Genomic DNA, 20,282 nt, shown 5'->3' with positions numbered 1-20,282 from the left:
TAGACTATCGCATTATGCTCTCTTTCAATATATACCATCAATTATTGATCATATTCTAAAAATATGTATATGAATGAAATTAATATTTTTTTTATATATATATTTTTATATATTGCGTATCTTCACCTTTTGATTAGGTTCTAAGTTTTTTACAAACCAGAATTAATTTGTAAGTTTTTGTTCTTATAAACTTTAAAAAGTGATTAATTTAGATACCCGCCCTTCAATATGGTAATTAGTAGTTTTTTTAAAATAAAAATTAAGAAGTGTACAGCAAATTCGTAAGATGGAACGAAATTTTTTTTATAAGGGTGTGAAAACTTCTCCGTTAAAATGTTCCTTATATTCAAAATCAGATACAAAGAATGTTTTGATTGGAGAGGGAAACAAAACATTTCTTACGAAGGTGTAGAAACCTATCAGTAGTAGACATGTTTTAAAACAATGAGGCTAACTACGATACTTAAGGGGCCAAAGTGGACAATATCTACTAGCGGTGGGCTTGGACTGTTACAAATGATATTAGAGTCAGTCACTGAGCGGTTTGTCATCAAGGACGTTGGGCTCTCAAGGAGAGTGGATTGTGAGATCCCACATCGGTTGGTGAAGGGAACGAAACATTTCTTATAAGGGTGTGGAAACCTCTCTCTCTAACGGACGCGTTTTAAAACCATGAGTATGATGACGATACATAATGGGTCAAAGCGGATAATATTTGCTAACGGTGGTCTTGGGGTATTACAAACAATATCAAAGCTAGACATAGAGTGGTGTGCCAGCGAGGATGTTGGCTCACAAGGGGGTGGATTGTGAGATGTGAGATCCCACCCTGTAGGAGAGGGGAACAAAACATTTCTTACCAGGGTGTGAAAATCTCTTCCTAGTAAACACGTTTTAAAATCGTAAGGCTGACCGTAACATGAAACATGCGGAATCGGACAATATCACAGCCAAAATTCTAAATTAGAAGGTTGAAATGGTTGAATTAAAAGAGGATGACATGGAAGCTAGAATTAGATTTGCAACAAAGTAAAAGTAGGGAGGTAAAAATTGTGTGTAAAAGTGAGTAGAGTGGGTTGGATTAGATCGGTGGCAGCAACCAATCAATCGGATCGACCGAAAATGTCCACATGTTATTGACAGAGTCGTGACCAAATTTTGTGGAAACGATCGGAGTTTGTCCTGAGGTTGACGGTGGGCGCACTGTAGTGGCGTGGTCCAATTTCGCTACGCAAGCTGAGTCCTCTTGTTTAGGCCTTCATCCAGACAAGCAGTGTGAATTGCATTTCCTAAACGACACCATACCATTGAAGTAAGAGACCCCTGTTTTGTATTCTAATCACACTTCAACTTCATCCACAAAAATTGGGATAAATACCCCAAACTCGGCCCTTGTTCCAAGCTGCAAAACACACACACAAACTCAAAGAACATGGAGAAAAATGAAGCAGCAGCGCCTCCACAAAACGATGGTGGGGAGACCCAGAAACATTACAGAGGCTGGAAGGCCATGCCTTTTGTCATAGGTGAACTTCGGCTCTGTTCTGTTCTGCTCTGTTCTATGTTCTGTTCTGTTCTGTTCTGTTCTGTTTCATGTCTTATGTTGTTTATGTTCTTTTTCCTACAGGGAATGAGACCTTTGAGAAGCTGGGAGCTATTGGAACCTTGGCGAACCTCTTGATTTATCTGACGTCGGTCTTCAACATGAAGAGCATAACAGCTGCAACACTACTCAATATCTTCAATGGCTGCACCAATTTGGTCACTTTGTTGGGAGCTTTCCTCTGTGATACTTACTTTGGGCGCTATAAGACCGTGGGGTTTTCAATTGTCGCTTCTTTCTTGGTACTTTCCCAGATATCCAAACATTAATCCTTTTCCCATTTCCCATCTTCAAAATTTGTATCATTAACGTTTGTTTTCAATTCAAGGGGTTGCTTCTAATTCATTTCACAGCACTATTCAAGAATTTGCATCCACCGCACTGTATAGCAGATGTGTGTAAAGGGCCAACAGCAGGGCAGATGACTTTCCTAATGGCTGGATTTGGGCTGATGATAATTGGAGCTGGTGGCATTCGACCATGTAATTTGGCGTTTGGAGCTGATCAGTTCAATCCAAATACAGAAGCTGGGAAGAAAGGAATCAACAGCTTTTTCAATTGGTATGTTTTCACCTACACTTTCGCTATGATGATATCATTGACAGTCATAGTTTACGTGCAAACGAACGTCAGCTGGGCTCTGGGATTGGGAATTCCAGCAGCTCTCATGCTCATTGCCTGTATACTCTTCTTCGTGGGCTCTAAAATCTACGTGAAATTGGAAGCCACTGGCAGTCCAATGACCAGCGTTGCACAAGTTTTAGTGGTTGCTATTAAGAAAAGAAAACTCAAGCAACCAGACCAACCATGGCTTTCCCTCTTTGACTACACAACTCCAGGCTCCATTAACTCAAAACTTTCCTATTCAGACCAATTCAGGTATAAAACCCTTAACCCTTTTTACACTTCGAACACAACCTCACATAACTTGAGTTAGAGTCGATTTGGAATGACATTTTAAAACAGCCCGTGAACTAATTGACAACACAAATGGGTTTGTGTTGGTGAACAGATTTCTGGACAAAGCAGCAATTATAACAGAAGAGGACCAAATAAAGGAGGATGGATCAGCAGCAGATCCATGGAGGCTTTGCAGTATGCAGCAAGTGGAAGAAGTGAAGTGTTTGATGAGAGTGCTACCAATATGGATGGCAGGAGTTCTATTCTTTGTTGCTCAGTTACAACTACAAACTTATGTAGTATTTCAAGCCCTTCAGTCAAACAGGCGCCTAGGAAACTTCACAATCCCAGCTGCATCCTACACAGTCTTCGCAATGCTAAGCCTCAGCTTTTGGCTCCCCATCTACGACAGAATCATAGTCCCTTTCCTTCAAAAAGTCACCAAAAAAGAAGGCGGAATCACCACTCTCCAAAGGCAAGGGATTGGCATTTTTTTGGCCACACTCACAATGCTTTTGTCTGCCATAGTTGAAGATCGAAGAAGAATCATTGCTCTTACAAAGCCAACAGTGGGAATTGAGCCACGAAAAGGGGCAATTTCATCGATGTCAGCTTCGTGGTTGATTCCTCAGCTCTTATTATATGGGTTGTCTGATGGGTTTGGGGCAGTGAGCCAATTGGAGTTTTACTACAAGCAATTCCCAGAGAATATGAGGAGCATTGGAGGGTCAATGTTCTTTTGCGCCATGGCAGTTGCTAGCTATTTGAATGGGCTGTTGATAACAGTGGTTCATAGGATGAGCAGAGGATCCAAGTATGGAGATTGGTTGCCTGAGGATCTCAACAAGGGGAGATTGGATTACTTTTATTACTTCGTTGGTGGCATTGAGTTACTCAATTTGTGCTACTTTCTGGTTTGTGCAAAGTGGTATAAGTATAAAGAGGCTCCCCAAAATGCCTCTGAGATTCACTTGGCATCAAAACAACCAGAGAAAAATAGTGTTTAGAATACAAATATCTTCAGGGCTTAAGCAACGAGCTAACCAACCCTGTGTTTCATATGTAGACCTTAGAGGTCATAAATTATTAAGAGTGGCATGGCAGTGTAGGGTAAATCTTACAAAACCAGGTGACTGTGGAGGGCCATCCTAGTCTGACATTGATCCACACAAAACAAGAAAAAATGGAAAAAAGAATTTCGTAGCTTTGTGTTTGGCTTTAGTTTGCCTTTTCAAGCTTCAACACCACAAACTTTGATGGGATAATCCACCACAAACTTTGAGGCTTTCAAAATTTTACGCGTGATATGGTTCACTTTTGATACAATTCAAGTCGTCATTGCTTTGGTTTGATTTCACTCAAAAGATTACGTGTTGATAGAGATATTGTCCTCCATTGTATAGATGTAGGTTTTCCTTGTCGGACCAAAGTTCACATTCCCAATAATTATTATTCTATTATCTAATGTCGACTCATTCTATGATCTAGAGGTACCTTAACCAACTTAAACTGGCTCTAGAACATGCTCATACGAACATATTTATGCCGATTAGGTGGGTATACATTCTGATCAAAGCTAACCAATAAAGGTTCAAATGTCGAATGCATTTAAAACCAAATTAAGATGAGTAGTTGAAAATAATTGAGTTTTATTGAGAAGTTAAGAATTCAACACGTTGCCTTTTTCGATAGTTTGATAGCCATTTTGTTGTAAAGTGACGAGGCCAGATTGTAGGCCGGATATCCTAGCCATATATAGAGTATGGACCCAATTCATCCTAAATGGTCAAACGTATCCATTTCAGATTGCTGTATGTGTTCCTCCATCTTTAGGGGTAGCAATAGAAATGGTTTCATTATCAACTATTATCAAATCCAGCGAGCATACATGTTGAGTGTGATTGGTGGCCTCAACTTAGGGATTCATTATTCTTATCCTAGTTGTGCACTGTTGAGTCATTTGGAAATCTCCAACGTTCTTTAGAGTTGGAGCAGGGAATTAAGATTTGTAGCTACAAAAAGTTTATCACGAATATTGATCGTTATGAATGTGTTCAACTCAAAAAAATATGGCTATTCTAACAGTTATAAGATCATTTTGCTTTTGAGCTCAAGAAACACAAAAAAATGCTTTCTCGAGTTACCTACGTGATAGAAAAGTTCCGGAAAATTAAGGACGGGTGGAGACGAGTGAATTGGGTATTCGTTAGTAGATATTAGGACGATTTAGAATAATATTAAAAACGAAAAACTTTGATGTGTTCGTACAGCAGTTTTCACTTTAGAACTAACGCAGTTGCCATAATTTACAGCTAGAGTTTTGTGTCACACTGTGTAAGCTTGCTGAATTGTATCAATGTCAAGTCCTTTCAGCCTCACCACTGATTCAACATGGCCTTTCAGGGTGTGTAGTTCCCTCAACCTGAAACAAATAGCCCATGAAGAACACTGAGAAATGAAGCATATTGATGCAGAAGCTAAGCGCTTATATTCTAAATATGAAATACTTCCATCCTGAGAGGTTTATAATCGAATCATCTTGATGTTGTGCCTTGCAAAAGAAAAATGTATATCTAAAACAATTACTTCTTCAGGTTCGGTGCATACCTTGCAATTTCTGCTCTCCTTTTGGCTTCTTCAGCCATCTGATTGAGCTCAGTGAAATGGGTCCGGTCATGGAACATCTTGGCATCAGGTGCTTGCAATCCATGTAGTGTTCTTTGAGCATGAGCCCATTGGAGCTCCCGTTGTTCCTTCCCGAAGTCCTTTTGCCTCGTAAAGGCAATCTACATGCCAAGACACAACTCGATCACGACACAAATAACAGGAAAATCACACGATGTAACTCAGCAGGGAGAGAGAAATACTCTTTGTTCAATAACAAGGTCCCAAGCCCTCCCACTCAAAACATATCGTATAAAGAACTTAATGAGATCAAGTGGGATGTAAAAGATGATATTGTAAAGCCAGATTACACCAGCCCAACCCCATCCAATTCCTTCAATGGCAGCAAAGCTCCAGTTTGCATAAACAGCAATTAAAGTAGCAATCTGTTCAGGAAGGAAAAAACCAGTTCAGTCCTAATCATAACCTTGGCAAACAAATTTCTGTACTGAAGTTTATTGGTAGTCCACTCACCAGCTGTGCAACCAGAAAAGCCGCAACCAGTAATAGTCCAGGACGCTCCACATAAGACCAACTTCGAGAGCGTGTAACAAATATAAGAGCCTGACTTATAGTGCTTACTTGCAGATAAATAGCTGAGGCAAGTTTCCTAATGTCATCGTGAGCAGTTTTCTCAAGAGTTGCCACCCCAAAGATTCGCTGAAAAAGAGCAAATAAATCGCTAGACAACCTCATAGAAGATCACTAGTTGTAAAAACAATTCACAAGATAACACTACTGTTGGCTGTCAACACGAATCATAGAGTTCTAATGCAATTTTTCAATAACAAATGCAGCTATCTTACTGGAAAAAAGTCGGTCTTATAGGCTGCCCAAAAGAAGATAACAGTCATCATTGCCATGTAGCCGCCAAGTATAATGCCAGTTGTAAAAATTTCCGCAAGCTTCCAGCTATCAGGCAAAGGAGATGGTTTCACTCTGTCCTTAGATATCGTCATTATTGTACCTATTATCAAAGTTCCAACAATTAATCGAAGAACGTTCTTAGTTGTTAAAAGTATGAACTTGAAAAACATCTGCAATTTGCTCTATAACATGCCAATTATCTTTTAAGAAATTCATATTCTAACCAGAAGCTGCAACAAGTAATATTTATAGCATTGAAGGAAATTGCTAGTTTCACACATCTTAACAAGGAGATATAAGTTGGTTGGAAACTTGCAGTGTTTACGACTTAATCTAAGAGTAGACTCACGATGGGGCTATATGATGCTAATGGCAACATATTTTAAAAAAAAAAATAGAAGAGGAAGTACGAACCATCATTGAGAATGGCAATGATGAGCACCATAAAAGGTGGAAAGTCAAATTTCCATATGAGAGCCAGCAACATGAAACCAAGCTGTTGACAAGCAACATACAAGATGAAAACATTTCTAGACCATAATATCAGAAAACACTTGAATGAATGGATTAACAGAAAGAATATAGAGATGCCAGAAATTCGAATGTGAGCAGAACCATCATTTACTTACCACTATACGAATAGTGATTGAAACTGCATATATCTGCCACATACAGAAATTCAGTAAGTATATCATCAAATACCTCTTCCATATTTTATATTAGAAAAAACAGAAGAAGAAGAAGATTACTACAATACAGCAATACATACTTGTAAAATTTGTGGAAGTGAAGTTGAAGCAACAACAATAGTAACTTTTCAAGCGAGAATGGAGAAAGCTAAACATGAGATACGAAATGATCTGCTTACAGTGTAATTTTTCATCCTCTGAAAGATTGCTCGGCTGGTCAAAACAGCACTAATGATAACACTCAAACCAGGCTCTGTGAGGACTATGTCTGAAGCACTACGAGCAGCATCGGTGGCATCAGCAACAGCAATGCCTATGTCTGCTTTTTTAAGGGCGGGAGCATCATTTACCCCATCGCCAGTCATTCCACAGATATGTTTCCTAGCCTGCAGGCGCTTTACAATCTCATATTTGTGCTCTGGATCGAACAATAGCATTGACACAACAAGAGCATGTTACTTGTCTGAATGTCATGACTTCAAGAACTCTATATCTTAGAAATGAAGAAAACTCATTGGAAGATAGAAAATATACCAGGAAAAACACCAGCAAAGCCATCAGCTTTTTCTATCAGTTCATCAACAGGTAAAGCAGCAATAGACTCATCCTTGTCCTGACCTAATAAAGCAGATGAAGGATACATGTTGGTTCCCATCCCCAAGCGACGTCCTGTTTCCTTTCCAATAGCCAGCTGGTCACCTAAAAGCAAAAACGGTCAGAAGCACATAAGCTAGGGCATGCGACTCCCAGGTCCATGACAACAAACACAAAAAACTAGTTAAACACATTTTTGGATTTTTCTTAAATGGAGAAATCAACATATCCGTCGCCTAACATTTATATCGTGCTCCCCTCTTAGTCTTTCATTTATAGCTTTACTCTCAGTCAAACAGATAGGTAATAGCCTGACACTCCATCCAAGGTTAAATTGAAGGCATACAAAGAACAGAGGATAATGGCATCCAAGGTAAATTCATGCATTAGATAAAAATTATATGCAAGCATATTTAACCCCGGTTCAGAGGTTATGATATTCAGTATATTCTCTACATTAACAGAATGGCTATCAAAAATATACGTACCAGTAATCATCTTCACATTCACTCCGAGGTTTAAGGCCCTCCTTATTGTCTCTGCACTATCATGCCTTGGTGGGTCAAACAGTGGCAGAAGGCCAACAAACTGCCATGGACCTCCAGCACTCTCCTTCCTACCATCTGGAACTTCCTGTGTATAAATGATAACAAAACCAGTAAAAATATAAGATAAAATTAAATTAATTACAAGGAACAGTCATCAATTGAGACACTAAATACCTGGTATGCGACAGCTAGAGAGCGTAAACCTCGTTCTGCAAACTTGTCTATCACAGCATGAACTTTGCGCTCAATCTCCGACTTATTGTGCGCTAGGTTCAAAATCTAGGATCATAATCAACAAGAAAACAGTATTGTGCGTTGAGACTAATCATTTTTCTCATTCTAATTGGAAAAAAAAGAAACATCAATATAACCTAAAAGGGCAGATATATACCTGCTCTGGTGCACCTTTGCTGACTCTATGCATTTTACCCTCATGGTCTATGTAAGTCAATGCAGTCCGCTTATCAGTAGGGTTAAATGGAAGGAAGTGTACTTCTTGAATACTGGCACGAGCCTTTCAGAAACAAGAAATAGACGAACATATTACACTCAGAGTAGTTACATACAAAATGAATACTTGCAACAAAACATGTACAAGTCATTGAAACCTCTTTTGGGTCAGCAAGCATCCCAACAATAGCAGTATCAATAGCATCTTGATTCTCCATTCTTGATGCCCGGGCTGCCATTAGAACCACAGTATCCACATCCACTCCTTTAGCAAAAACCTAAAGTTTTCAAGTCAGATATCCCATTTTGAATGACCTAGTGTTAGTGGGATGAACGATATATAATTAAATAAGTTGAACAAAACTACATTTCCTTACTGACCTCAACAAGATTTTTGTCGACAGTTAGCTTGTTTAATGTAAGTGTTCCAGTCTTATCACTGCAAAGCACATCCATACCTGCCATCTCTTCAATTGCAGTCATCCTCTTTGTGATAGCACCCTAAAAGTAGTTATTGCAATATCTCGATTATTCATTTTTCATAGTTGAATTATAGAAAACAGGAAATCTTGGAATCCTAGCGAACCTGCTGAGATAACCTATGAGAGCCAATAGCCATGGTCACAGAGAGGACTGTGGGCATGGCAATTGGAATTCCTCCAATCAGAAGCACGAGAAGATTGTCAATTCCAGGACGATATTCACGATCTTGAATTGGGTACATGACAATAATTTCTGTAATCATCCCCAAAGCAATTGAACATATGCAGAAGTTCCCGATTGCAGTTAAGACCTACAAGACAAGGAATGGGGGAAAATTAGGATTGGTTTCGGTATAATTCTAAAACTTCCTTAAAATGAACTGTAAAATATAATATAAATCATGTTATACTTGATAACAAAATCCTGCTGTTTTTGTAATGAAAGTCGTTCTTGAAAACTATCCTACCAAATAAGCTTCAACATAAAATATAAAAAATTAACTGCTTTGATTTATGTTTCTAAAGATGACTTCTAAACATACCCTCATTCAACACAAAAATAATCTAAATAAATAAAATAAATCTACACGGAATATAATTTACCAAAAGCCTTCTTTACCTTCTGGAAGTGTCCCACTTGATTAGTGGTGTCAACGAGGTGAGCTGCTTTGCCGAAGAAAGTATGAACACCAGTGGCAATGACTACCGCTTCAATCTCTCCCTGTTTACAAGTAGAACCAGAATATATGCCATCACCCGGACCTTTCGTAACAGGAAGAGACTCGCCTGTAAGAGCAGACTGCAAAATTCGAAGCAGAATTTAGAAAATTTAGTTTTTTGGGAAAATAATACCATAATGAAAAAAGTGTATACATTAAGTCAGCAAACATGATCTTACCTGATCAATTTTCAATGGATCCCCTTCTAGAAGACGAGCATCAGCTGGAATTATATCCCCAAGTTTGATACTTATAATATCACCAGGAACTAAAACCGAAGCATCTTGCACACTCCACCTTCCATCTCGAAGAATCTTTTATCAACATACATCGAAAAGAACAAGATTAAATAAGACACATAATAATTTGTCGAAAGAGGAGGAGGAGAAGTAGACCCATTACTTGGACATATGGTTGCACTACCGCTCGAAATAATAAAGGAACTAGAAATACCTTGGCTTGGGGAGCTAAGCTAGCCATTAGAGCAGCTGCAGCGTTACCGGCATTGTTTTCCTCAATAAAACTAATTGTTGAGTTGATAAGCAACAGGGCGACAATACCAACAAAATCTTGCCAGTCAGGAGGCTTTCCCTGCGCAAGAACGTATCATGTAATCTTTGTACAAGGACAGAGGGTAACAATCTTCCAAAAACATTCCAAGATGAGATATACTGAGAGAAATGAATGTTCAAACCAAAGAGCTAAGCACTTACTCCACCATTTGCGAGTGCAATAGCCATAATAGCAGCAGCTTCCATAACCCATGAGAGGGGATTCCACATAAACCCCAAAAACTTCAAGAATTTACTTTCCTTGAAAAATATCAGGATGAGAAGCAAAACGTGATTAGCACTTTAATTGCTACATAACAAGATTGTCAATATTAGAGGGGAGACATTGATTACCTTCTTCTCCTCAAGCTTGTTGTGACCAAAAATTACAAGCCGTTCCTCAGCAGCCGCTGTGGTAAGACCCTCTTTGCTACATCTCAGATTTTCAAAAACCTCCTCGATGGGTATGTTTTCCTGCAGTCACATGGTTCTGAAAGTGAGTGATAGGGAATTACTCCCAGATAATAACAAGGAATGGTGAATAAATTGTTTAGATCTGTTACCAAGTCCACAGTTTCCTTCAACACAGCCTCCAAAACCTCAGGTTTCTCGCCCTTTTCTTCCATTTTCCTTTGAAATTATAACCTCTATTCAAAATCACTAATTCACTCTGCCCACAAGCATAAAATGGTCACCAGACACTTCAAACCAAACAACCGAATACAAGGCAAGAAAGTGTTTTCTAAAGTTACCTAAGCAACAAAAGGACAGCAAGCCAAGCTGGAAAAGTTAGCGAGAGTTTGAAGCCTATCAACGGTGAAGGTTTCTGGAGGAGAAAATGAGAAGTTTCCCACCAGCTTCCAAAAATCACAAATTTGCAGTAACAGAGAGCTACTGCATGTAGCGTTTAGAGCAGGAGTAGAATCAGTTGATTAAGATAATATTAAAGCACCCATTAAGTAAGCTTTATAGAAAGTCCACAAAGAAAAATAAAAAAGAAAAAATCAAGCTTCAAACCTTACCAGAACTCTAATGAAAAAAAAAAAAAGTCATTAATATATCCACTCAATGTGGTCAGTTTGATGCATTCATCTTCTCTTTTCCCTTTTTTATTCAAGTGCTAATTAAATTAGAGCATTTAATGAGAATTATTTAGAACTGATAAAATAGAAATGTGAGTTTAATATCAAACTTAAAAGGAAACTAAAGAGTACGAAATGAATATGTACTGGTCAACATTAACGGCAATTCTATTTGGTTCGCCCAAGAAAAATTATTGGAAGGATGAATATAATTTAATATTCACATGAAAATTCATTGTTTTTTTATTTATTTATTTAGTATGAGCATGACAATTTAAAGAGTATATGTCAATTAAAATTCACAATTATTCTTTAAAAAATAAATAATACAAATGTTTTAATTTATATTTTTAATCTGCAGCAAATTCCCATTCCCCTTCGAAACTCGAAAAGGCATATTTCACATTCTCAATAAACCCAACAATATTTTATCATTTTAGTTCGACCAGAGGTTTGGCGCCCTGCACAATATATTTTTTTTATTAAAAAAAAAGTTACCCCTACCCATTTCCGGATTGAAGTTTTATTTCAGATTTTAAAATACGACAATTAAAAATGTAAAGAGAAATGGATTATGATAATAATAAAACACGAAAAGCAGAAGATATCTACGGAATTGAACTCAGAATTGATAACAGTTCAGAGTTGAAGCCCTCAACAAGAACTAAACAAGCAAGGCGGGAAGGAAGAAAATACCCACACTGCTATGTGAGACTCAAATCCCAATGCCAGATATTGATTTGCAGCAGCGATGGTGAGAAAGATTGAGATGCCTTCAGTTCCGGCTTCAGTATTTGTAGTCGAACACTCTGGTCCAGCTTTTCGCAGTTGAATCGCAGGAACTCGACCTAATCTCTCACCGGAAGAAGATGAACACTCGATTCAGGCTCTCGTTTAGGCATCCACAGGATAAGAACTTCAATCCGGACAATCACTGAGTAAAGTAAACCAAAGGCGTGCGACTGGTAAGGCAGAGAAGGAAGATACTGAAAGTGGTTATGTTGCGTTAATGGAGGTAATGGAGGAGAGGGAGAGAGAGAGAGAGAGACAGAGAGAGAGCGCGGGAATGGACGAATATGGAGAACGTGAAGGGATAGAGAAGAGATGAGGTACGGTTGGGTGAGAAATAGAGAAAGGTGCAAGTGAGGGGAGAGAGAATGAAGGGAAGAATGAAAAGATATGGCCAGTCGTGGGCTGAGTGAGATACAGAAAATGAGATGGACACGAGACTGACGGTCACCGATAAAAATGAACAATATTTGTTAGCAGTCAGCTTCCGCATTACAAAAAAATAAAATATATATATATTAGATTAGATCGATAATACTAATGAATGTTTTTTTTTAACAAAAAAAAATGATTATTTGATATTTTAAAAGAAAATCACAGAATATATATTTAAGGGCGTCAAAGAAATTTATGTTAACCTACTAATTAGGTAATATATTAAATTAAGATGGTTGGGAAATAGGGAAATGTCATGCTTATATTGCAGTTTGGTCATCTAAGTCATGCATATTTATGGTTGTACCTACCCTTCTAATTCAACCACTATATTTACAAAATGGGATCATCATCTTTGATGTGTGACATTTTGCTTTCCCTAAGTTCATTTAATTATTATTTAAAGAGAAATTAGAATAATTAAAAACCTATATAGATTTTATTAAAAATAAATAAATAAATATTGTAGAATTTAGAAGGAATAGATATGGATAAAGTTTCTTAGAAATATTTAAAGTATCCTTTAATTAGCTTGGAAATGTGAAGGTAAAGGCGTCCTCCAATTTCCGACGTAAATTTTAGGGCTTTTTTAAAAGGCCGCCCATACTCGGCGGTGGTGCTTACATTGTTACCGCTTTCCATCTTCCTCTGTCCCTCTGGCTTCCTTTTCTTAATTTAAATACTAAATGCAAACAAATTAATTCCATTTTTTTTCCATTAATGGAATTAGTTGTCAAAACTCAAAAGCCCAACACGATATGGAGACATATTTATTATATACAGTATATTAATAAAAAAGTTAATTTAATAAAAAATACTATTTTGTCTCCAAATCTTCCCTAAACTCAAAAATACATTCAATTTTATAAATAGTTCAGAATATTTTTTTTAATTTTTAAATACTTTTGAGTTTTTACCATTTTCATTAATACTCTTCCACTTTTTTAAAACTTCCAAAAGTAACAACAAAAAAATTTAAAAGTAATTTATGAGAGGTTGATATAAAGTTTATATATATATATACACACCCACTCACGGTAGTAATTTTTTTGATTTCTTTTATAAAGGAGTATTTTTTTAAAATAACACAAAGGTAAGAGTATTTTTTAATTTTTTAAAACCGTGATATTAGTGAAACTCTTAAGAGTTTAAAGGTACGTTCTAAACAAAATTCTCACTATTTTTATACTGAACTAGGATAAGTATATTTTTTTATTTAATTTAAAGAGTATTATTGAAAATGGTTTGAAAGTATCAAATGTGTTTTTATTAATTTATAACAGTTTTTTAAATACAAACGATTGACAATTTCAATAATTATATATATATTAGAAAGCTGAATATTAAATTTAAAAGAAGAAAGATATATGATAATTCAATAAAGCTGGATGGTTTGGACAAATGGTCAAAGACGTGTTGGACTGGGTATGACCTTGAAGTCAAAGACAGACTTGAGAAATTTAGGAAAATCCAATTCCAATTATTTATATAATACATACATATATATAATTCCACATTTCAAGTCGGTTGCAATTTGAACGTTTAAGATGAAGTAAAATAATTTTGTTGAAATTAATATTTGCTATAGTAAATATTTTTACTGATATTAAATTGCCCTGACATTTCAAACCCAAATTATTGAATAGACATCAATGGTCATTCTATTAATAATGTGATATTTAACGTTTACAATTGTTAAATTAATAATTTTCATTATAATTTAAATAATATGTTTACATTACTTATTAATATAATTTATATTCATCTACGGTTAAGATTTACAAATTTATTAAAAGAAAATGTCAAATGAAATTTAAAATTTGAGATTTGATCGTGTTGGGCGTTACAATTTATTAATTTTTATAAATTCTAAAATTTTAATGTAAAATTGATAGATAAATTTGATATAAACATATTAATTGAAAGTATTATCTTAATCGAAAATGGGAATCAAAAGGAGAAGAACAAGGGAGAAAGAAAGGCCAAAAGAGTGGACCCCGGAACCACGTGTTTGGATTTGATTTGGTAGGAGAATGTGTCCGGTCGGAAAAACCATATAAAATATTAAGTAAGCGACAAATAAAACCGAGGATTTTCACGTGATGGCGCTTGGTTCCGTATCCGCACACGCATCTCCCGTACAAGACCGTGGTACCTGCTTCGCTAGCAACAAACGACAGCACGCGGTCCGTGATCCCGTTGGCCTTGGTTGGCGCGGCGCCGGCCTTTGCCTCCGCCAATCCAAAACATTCGCGCTTCACGAGCGTGAAATCCACGCCCTACTCTATTCATAATCTTCTTAAATTCTCTTACGAAATATATCTGTAAAAATATATTATACGTCAATATTTTTACCTAGAGATTTAATTAAAAACTTTAAAATTATAACAACTAAATTAATTAAATTAGGTTGAATTTGGTCCTATAATTTCGATTTAAGTTTAGCGGTTAGGAATTACGGATCTCCACAATGGTATGATATTGTTCGCTCTCATAGATTTGCTTTAGGCTTCCCAAAAGGCATGCCAATGGAGATGTATTCTCCTTTATAAACTCATAATCTTCCACTAAATTAATCCACGTAGACTCACTCCTAATAATCCTCCACATAGCTTCCCTTATAAATTTATAATCTTCTACTAAATTAACTCACGTGGACTCACTCCCAATAACCCTCAACCTAGCTTCAATTTAGGTCCCCTAAGTTAAAATTAACAAATAAATTAAACAATGAAATGAGCTTGATTTTACATTTAATTGTGGGTGGGCTTATTTCACTCACTAATATTTATCATCCACTTATTTTGTATGTATATTTATATTCAACTCGATGGCCGTAAAACGATTTTCACGCGGGCTTAGCTTCTTCTAGCTAAATCAGTTATTTTCTGTTTGATCTTATATTGGTCGTGTCATGTTGATATCATATGTTAGATTGATCATGAACTCGCACATTGATTCAACTTGTTTATTTTGAAATCATTCTAAAATATTAAAAAAAAAAAAAAACCTTTTTTGAATTGAACGAAAAGGGCATTGGAAACAACAAAATTAAGATATTTAGCATAAAGGGGCATGAAAAATGGCGTAGTAGCCATAATGAATGGAGTTGGTGAGTGGTATGGCTTAAAAAAAGGGCAAAAGAAAGGTGATATGTTTGGTAATTGTTGGTGGTTTGCAGCATGCCAACCTGGGCTACTCCGCCATAAGGTGCGTTCTGATACAACCACACCTAATCCTTTCACCTTTTCTAACCCTACACTTTATCTCTTTATCTTTTTCAAACATTTAAACTGTAAAGCTCACTGCTCCCTTCCCCCTAAATTATTCATAAAATTTAGGCCACCTAAACCCTAAGATTGTAATTTTACAATTATGGACACATTTAATTATATTTTATATTCTACCTATCCATTACTCTTAAATTTGGTCAGTGTTAGCATAAAAACTACGATGATATGTGTATAATATTCGGTTTAAATATCCTTTCTAATCTCGAGTTCCTTTTATGATAGTGTAAAATTATTGGTCTATTAGTATGCTTATTTATTTTGTGTAATATATATATTTCACATATTTTAATGTATGTTAAATACACAGTTTATTAAGTATAAAAATTAAAAGTTACTAATTTAGACATTTTAAAATTAGAATTGATTATTATTATCTTTATGTTATTTTGAAGGCATAACACAAATATAAAATATAAAAGTTGGAAAGTGAAACTTATAATTTTACTCAATTATTTGGAATCTTATCTTGAGAACTGTTTTCCATCGTCATTGGACAAAAGTGCACAGTGCACGAACTTGGTTACTTTAATAAAGTAGATTGTAAATCTACCAAATATCAACAAATAATACATAAAAAAAAAAAAAAACGTTATTTTCTCACCACAAGAAACTCCACCAATTAATACTTCTCACGCTAATTATTCATAATTTTTTTTTTAATTATAACTCACTTCGAGTATAAAACTCTCCTGACTTTACTTTTAATTTTACTGTCAATATAGATAGTATTTTATATTTTTTCTCTTAATTAGTTAATGCGGGACTCGTCCCAACAATCCAAATCCGATTAGGTCTAGGATTAATCTAATAAAACCAACCAAATTAAGATAATCTCAAACAATGGAGTTCACATTAATTTGGGCACTTTTTTTTTTTTTTTTAATCATTTTTATTTTCGGTTATTTTTCAATTTGGGCTCTACTTTTGGATACACTCCAATTTCCCAAAATGGGTCATGGGAGTTTTGGGCCCAAATTGAGCCGTAATTGAAATATGACGCAATATAGAATTTTAGAGGTAATTCAAGTAAAATAGAAGGCCGCTAGGGTTAAGACCAGATTAATGACGTAAATATCAACATTACTCATAAAAAATATATTGTTATAGTAATTAATCAATAAAATAAAATAAATAAATAATTTTATATTACGCATTAATTAGTCTTTAATACTCAAAATTGAATAATTTACTTTAATACGTCAAATACAAATTATTTAATAAAATATTAATAGCAAAATAATTAAAATAATAGAAGATATTCATTATAAGTGTATTAGTTAAAATTTGTCAAACAATCCATATTAACAATTAATTAAAAATAATTACGGGACCGCGTTTTTATGTGTCTCGTCCGGTCTGACCTCACAGTAATTATGTTGGGGGTGCAGACACCGAATAGAATCCTTGCCGAATGAAAAATCTCTTTCTCTTGTTTACTTAAAAATAACTCGCGTAAATTACTAACAGACTTTTAATCCAGTGTACGTGCCCCTGACGTGAGGATCGTGAACGCACTGACACGTGTCACATGATCAAATTGTGTGAACAGCCGCGAACCACATCAGGGTTTACATTACGGCCTGACGCGCCCCCTATTTTCCGTCCAACTTCGTAGGAAAAAAGCTGGACAGGCTGAGGTGAAAAAAATGCGGAGATGGGTGAAGGTTCAGCCGCCTCCCTTTCACTTCGCTCCACAGCTCTAATCCATGGTTACCCATTCAAGTTTCAGGTTCCTCTCTCTCTCTCTCTCTTAGCGCTCTCTTCTTCTGCAGAACGAGCTTGTTTGCTTTCTATTTTTGGTTCGTTAATGGCTGCTCAGTACTCTTTTAGGTCGTCTTTGGTCCCATTTTTGGAATTGGTTATATTGGTTTGATTATGCTTTTTTAATTTGTGGTGGAAGGGTTGGTTCATGTTTCAGTTTGTTCGTATTTGTTTTCGATGAAATTGAATTACGTCTGTTGAATTTTTATCGTCAATTAGTGGTTTTCTGAAGAATTCGTGACAGATCGTCAAGTAGTGATTATGTTGCAAGCAAAGCAGATTGACAGTTTCAAACCGGGACAGATCATTTTTTTTCTGTGGTGTTACACAAAATGGGGCGATCTGTTGAACTCGCTTGATCAATTCAATTTAATCCATATGTTTAGGTTTGAGTTATCAATTAACTTAGGTTGGGATAGGTTCAAATAAAAAACTCAATGTAACTCAACGTAGGGTACTCTATAGTTGGGTTGAGCGGAACTAATTCAAATTTATTTAATTTCATAATTATTTTTTTCTCTATTTGGAAGGTAGTTCTTCAAAATATATATTGAAATTAAATGGTAAGTCTTGACTCAATATTTGGAAATAAATAATGACCCTAACAACTCAAACTAATCCAATCTAAATGTTTTCTAGTTAATTTAGGTATGATTTATTATTTAATAAGGTTGCTTAGGTTGAAAATTTTGTTTGGAAATAAATAATGAACTTAACAAAAGTAATTATGTCTCATGAAACTGACGATGTTGATCTCTCAGTTTCCATACAACAAGTTACAAACACCGGCCCCAATCTCCAGAGGGGAACAAAATGTGTAAGGTATGCCAGTAGCCTTAACTCTGTTTTGGATGATGAGTGCATTTCACCAAATATTGACACTCAGATTGTTAAGATGGGTACTATGGTTGTGAGCTTCTTCTCTGACTTTGTGAATTTTAAAGTCCCCTTATCTGACTATGAAAGAACATTTAGCTCATTTAAAATTTGCATGGTTGATCTTGCCCGGTCCATTTCTTCTGTGAAACCTTAAAAAATCAAACATCTAAGAAGAGAGAACATTCCTATAGATTTCAAGCCTCAAAGTAGTAGTAACCATCATGGTCCAAATTGCAAGGCTGAGCAATTCAATAATTATGTTAAAGGCTCAAAGTAAGTTCCAGAGGCTAGGATGCGAAAGTCAGTGGTATTTCATAATATTTCCTCAGAAAATTGTGATAAATTAAAGGACTATACCAAAGAGAACAAGAGTTTATTCAAACAGCTTTGGCCATAGGTTCATAGTTCACAAAGTCTTCCAAGAATTTGAAAAAACTTGCCGATAATTTTAAAAGCTCAATAGGATGAAACCAATCGCTCCCTGTTTTTTAATGCCCCATATGTTATGGAAAGTGTTTTTTGCGTATTGCAACAACTTAAATGGGCCCTGTTTCTGAAGAGGCTCTTGGAAAATTGAACAATTCAATAGATGCATACCAGGCCAACCAAATTCTGAAGTGGGTAGATTACCACTCTGTTGCTCTTCTTGTTGTTGTTGTTGTTTTTTTTTTTTTTTTTTTAATTGATTAAAGCGCATGGCTAGGTTTAGACATGATGGACACACTTGTACTAGTATGATTGGCCTCCTTAGTCGTGCCAAACAGTTTGGTGCAATAAATAGACTGCTTTATCAAATGATCAAGGATGGGTATCAGCCCAATGTCGTAACATGTAATTGTATAATTCATTGTTATGGTTGTGCAAACTACTTGCAAGAAGCTGTTGATGTATTCAAACAAATGCAGGAAGCAGGGAGTGAACCTGATGGAGTCACCTACTGCACGCTCATTGACATTCATTCTAAATCTAGCATTCTTGATATTCCATGGGAATGTATGAGAGGATGCAAGAGGCTGGCCTCACTCCGGATACATTTACTTACAGTGTTAACGATCAACTGCTTGGGGAAGCTGGCCATTAGAAGTTGCATATAGGCTATACTATAGGATGGTTGATCAGGGTTGTGTTCCAAATTTGGTAACCTACAATATCATGATTGCTCTTCAAGCAAAAGCAAGGAATTACGACATCCAATAGTCGATCTTTGAGCTAGATAAAATGACTTGCTGCATAGTTATGGAAGTATTAGTCCATTGTGATTTACTCGAAGAGGCAGAAGGTATATTTATTTAGATGCAAAAGAAGAACAGGGTTTTCTATGAACCTATTTATGGTATGGGAATGATACCATGCTATGCTTAATGCGGGTTTACAACCCAACGTGCCTACTTGCAGTTCCTTGCTTGGCGCCATTCCGAGGGTACACCAACTATCAGATGCCTATTACTTGTTATGATCAATGCTGACTTTTTGTTTAAACCCTTCTATACAAACTCATACCTTGCTTCTCAGTTGTTGCACTGAGGCGGAAATGAATGACATGGGATTCTGTTGTGAGCTCATGCAAGTCACTGGTCATCCAACTCACACATTCCTTGGTCGAAATGTGCGAGATCACATGAACAATTTTTGGACCTTATGCTTCTTTCGGGTGTCTGCCCCTTCGGAATCGATATTGTGACTGAATGGGGATGGCAATACAGGGTCGCTAGATCTTGTCTAGTGAGGCAGGCAGTCCAGGACACGCTTAGCATTTGTAGCTTACCTTTCTGGATGTTCTGGTGCGGTGTAGGGAGCCAAAATTCAGTTCCGTATGAATTGTATTTAGATTACTTTTTGGATCAGTCAGATATGGGAAGAAGTCTGTCCATATTCAAGTTGAAAGCACAAAAATTCAGTTAAAAGCTGTGGAGTTTGGCTATTTGCTAGTGATTATAAGGAAGGAGGTTTCAACTTTTCCAAAAGGAACTATTTTT

The 20,282-nt window shown here is 36.1% G+C and overlaps 3 protein-coding genes across 5 annotated transcripts; 2 read left to right on the top strand and 1 right to left on the bottom strand.

Moving 5' to 3' along the window:
- The first annotated feature begins 1,104 nt into the window (after positions 1–1,104).
- Positions 1,105–3,860, top strand: LOC111429869 (protein NRT1/ PTR FAMILY 2.11-like). The gene is made up of 4 exons (XM_023065931.1): positions 1,105–1,526; positions 1,628–1,845; positions 1,932–2,482; positions 2,616–3,860. Exons 1-4 carry the CDS (start codon positions 1,433–1,435, stop codon positions 3,508–3,510), a joined length of 1,758 nt encoding a protein of 585 aa, XP_022921699.1. The 5' UTR covers positions 1,105–1,432; the 3' UTR covers positions 3,511–3,860.
- Positions 3,861–4,701: 841 nt separating this feature from the next.
- Positions 4,702–12,310, bottom strand: LOC111429810 (ATPase 11, plasma membrane-type-like). The gene is made up of 23 exons (XM_023065825.1): positions 11,850–12,310; positions 10,820–10,961; positions 10,631–10,737; positions 10,422–10,541; positions 10,230–10,328; positions 9,970–10,107; positions 9,696–9,830; positions 9,417–9,596; positions 8,902–9,108; positions 8,697–8,816; positions 8,474–8,593; positions 8,257–8,379; positions 8,040–8,144; positions 7,806–7,950; positions 7,258–7,422; positions 6,903–7,141; positions 6,664–6,696; positions 6,449–6,530; positions 5,974–6,134; positions 5,642–5,827; positions 5,371–5,553; positions 5,111–5,289; positions 4,702–4,925 (listed from the first exon to the last, which is right to left on the bottom strand). The coding sequence occupies exons 3-23, from the start codon at positions 10,691–10,693 to the stop codon at positions 4,829–4,831; spliced, it is 2,880 nt and encodes a 959-aa protein (XP_022921593.1). The 5' UTR covers positions 10,694–10,737; positions 10,820–10,961; positions 11,850–12,310; the 3' UTR covers positions 4,702–4,828.
- A 4,937-nt stretch (positions 12,311–17,247) lies between these two features.
- Positions 17,248–19,759, top strand: LOC111430033 (pentatricopeptide repeat-containing protein At1g74750-like). Of its 3 annotated transcripts, XM_023066150.1 has the most exons (3): positions 17,248–17,395; positions 18,189–18,249; positions 19,212–19,759. In XM_023066150.1, the coding sequence occupies exons 1-3, from the start codon at positions 17,373–17,375 to the stop codon at positions 19,398–19,400; spliced, it is 273 nt and encodes a 90-aa protein (XP_022921918.1). In that variant the 5' UTR covers positions 17,248–17,372; the 3' UTR covers positions 19,401–19,759. The 3 variants fall into 3 exon arrangements, 1 of the variants encoding a protein (XP_022921918.1); XR_002708262.1 differs by lacking the exon at positions 18,189–18,249 and having other exon boundaries at positions 19,219–19,759; XR_002708261.1 differs by lacking the exon at positions 18,189–18,249.
- The last annotated feature ends 523 nt before the right edge of the window (positions 19,760–20,282 follow it).

This window comes from Cucurbita moschata, unplaced genomic scaffold (assembly GCF_002738365.1).
Source record: "Cucurbita moschata cultivar Rifu unplaced genomic scaffold, Cmos_1.0 Cmo_Scf00032, whole genome shotgun sequence".
Taxonomy (NCBI): Eukaryota; Viridiplantae; Streptophyta; class Magnoliopsida; order Cucurbitales; family Cucurbitaceae; genus Cucurbita; species Cucurbita moschata.
Note: the sequence above shows the minus strand (reverse complement) of the source record. Positions and strands in the feature narration are given on the sequence as shown.

Coding starts and splice junctions, on each gene's coding strand:
- LOC111429810 (XM_023065825.1), bottom strand. CDS start 10,693: ATGGAAGAAAAGGGCGAGAAACCTGAGGTTTTGGAGGCTGTGTTGAAG. Junction 6,697..6,902: donor AGAGGATGAAAAATTACACT/GTAAGCAGATCA, acceptor TGTATGTGGCAG/ATATATGCAGTTTCAATCAC. Junction 4,926..5,110: donor AGGAGAGCAGAAATTGCAAG/GTATGCACCGAA, acceptor TATTTGTTTCAG/GTTGAGGGAACTACACACCC.
- LOC111430033 (XM_023066150.1), top strand. CDS start 17,373: ATGGTTACCCATTCAAGTTTCAG. Junction 17,396..18,188: donor GTTACCCATTCAAGTTTCAG/GTTCCTCTCTCT, acceptor TTGATCTCTCAG/TTTCCATACAACAAGTTACA. Junction 18,250..19,211: donor AGGGGAACAAAATGTGTAAG/GTATGCCAGTAG, acceptor AAACAAATGCAG/GAAGCAGGGAGTGAACCTGA.
- LOC111429869 (XM_023065931.1), top strand. CDS start 1,433: ATGGAGAAAAATGAAGCAGCAGCGCCTCCACAAAACGATGGTGGGGAG. Junction 1,527..1,627: donor GGCCATGCCTTTTGTCATAG/GTGAACTTCGGC, acceptor TTTTTCCTACAG/GGAATGAGACCTTTGAGAAG. Junction 1,846..1,931: donor CAATTGTCGCTTCTTTCTTG/GTACTTTCCCAG, acceptor TTTCAATTCAAG/GGGTTGCTTCTAATTCATTT.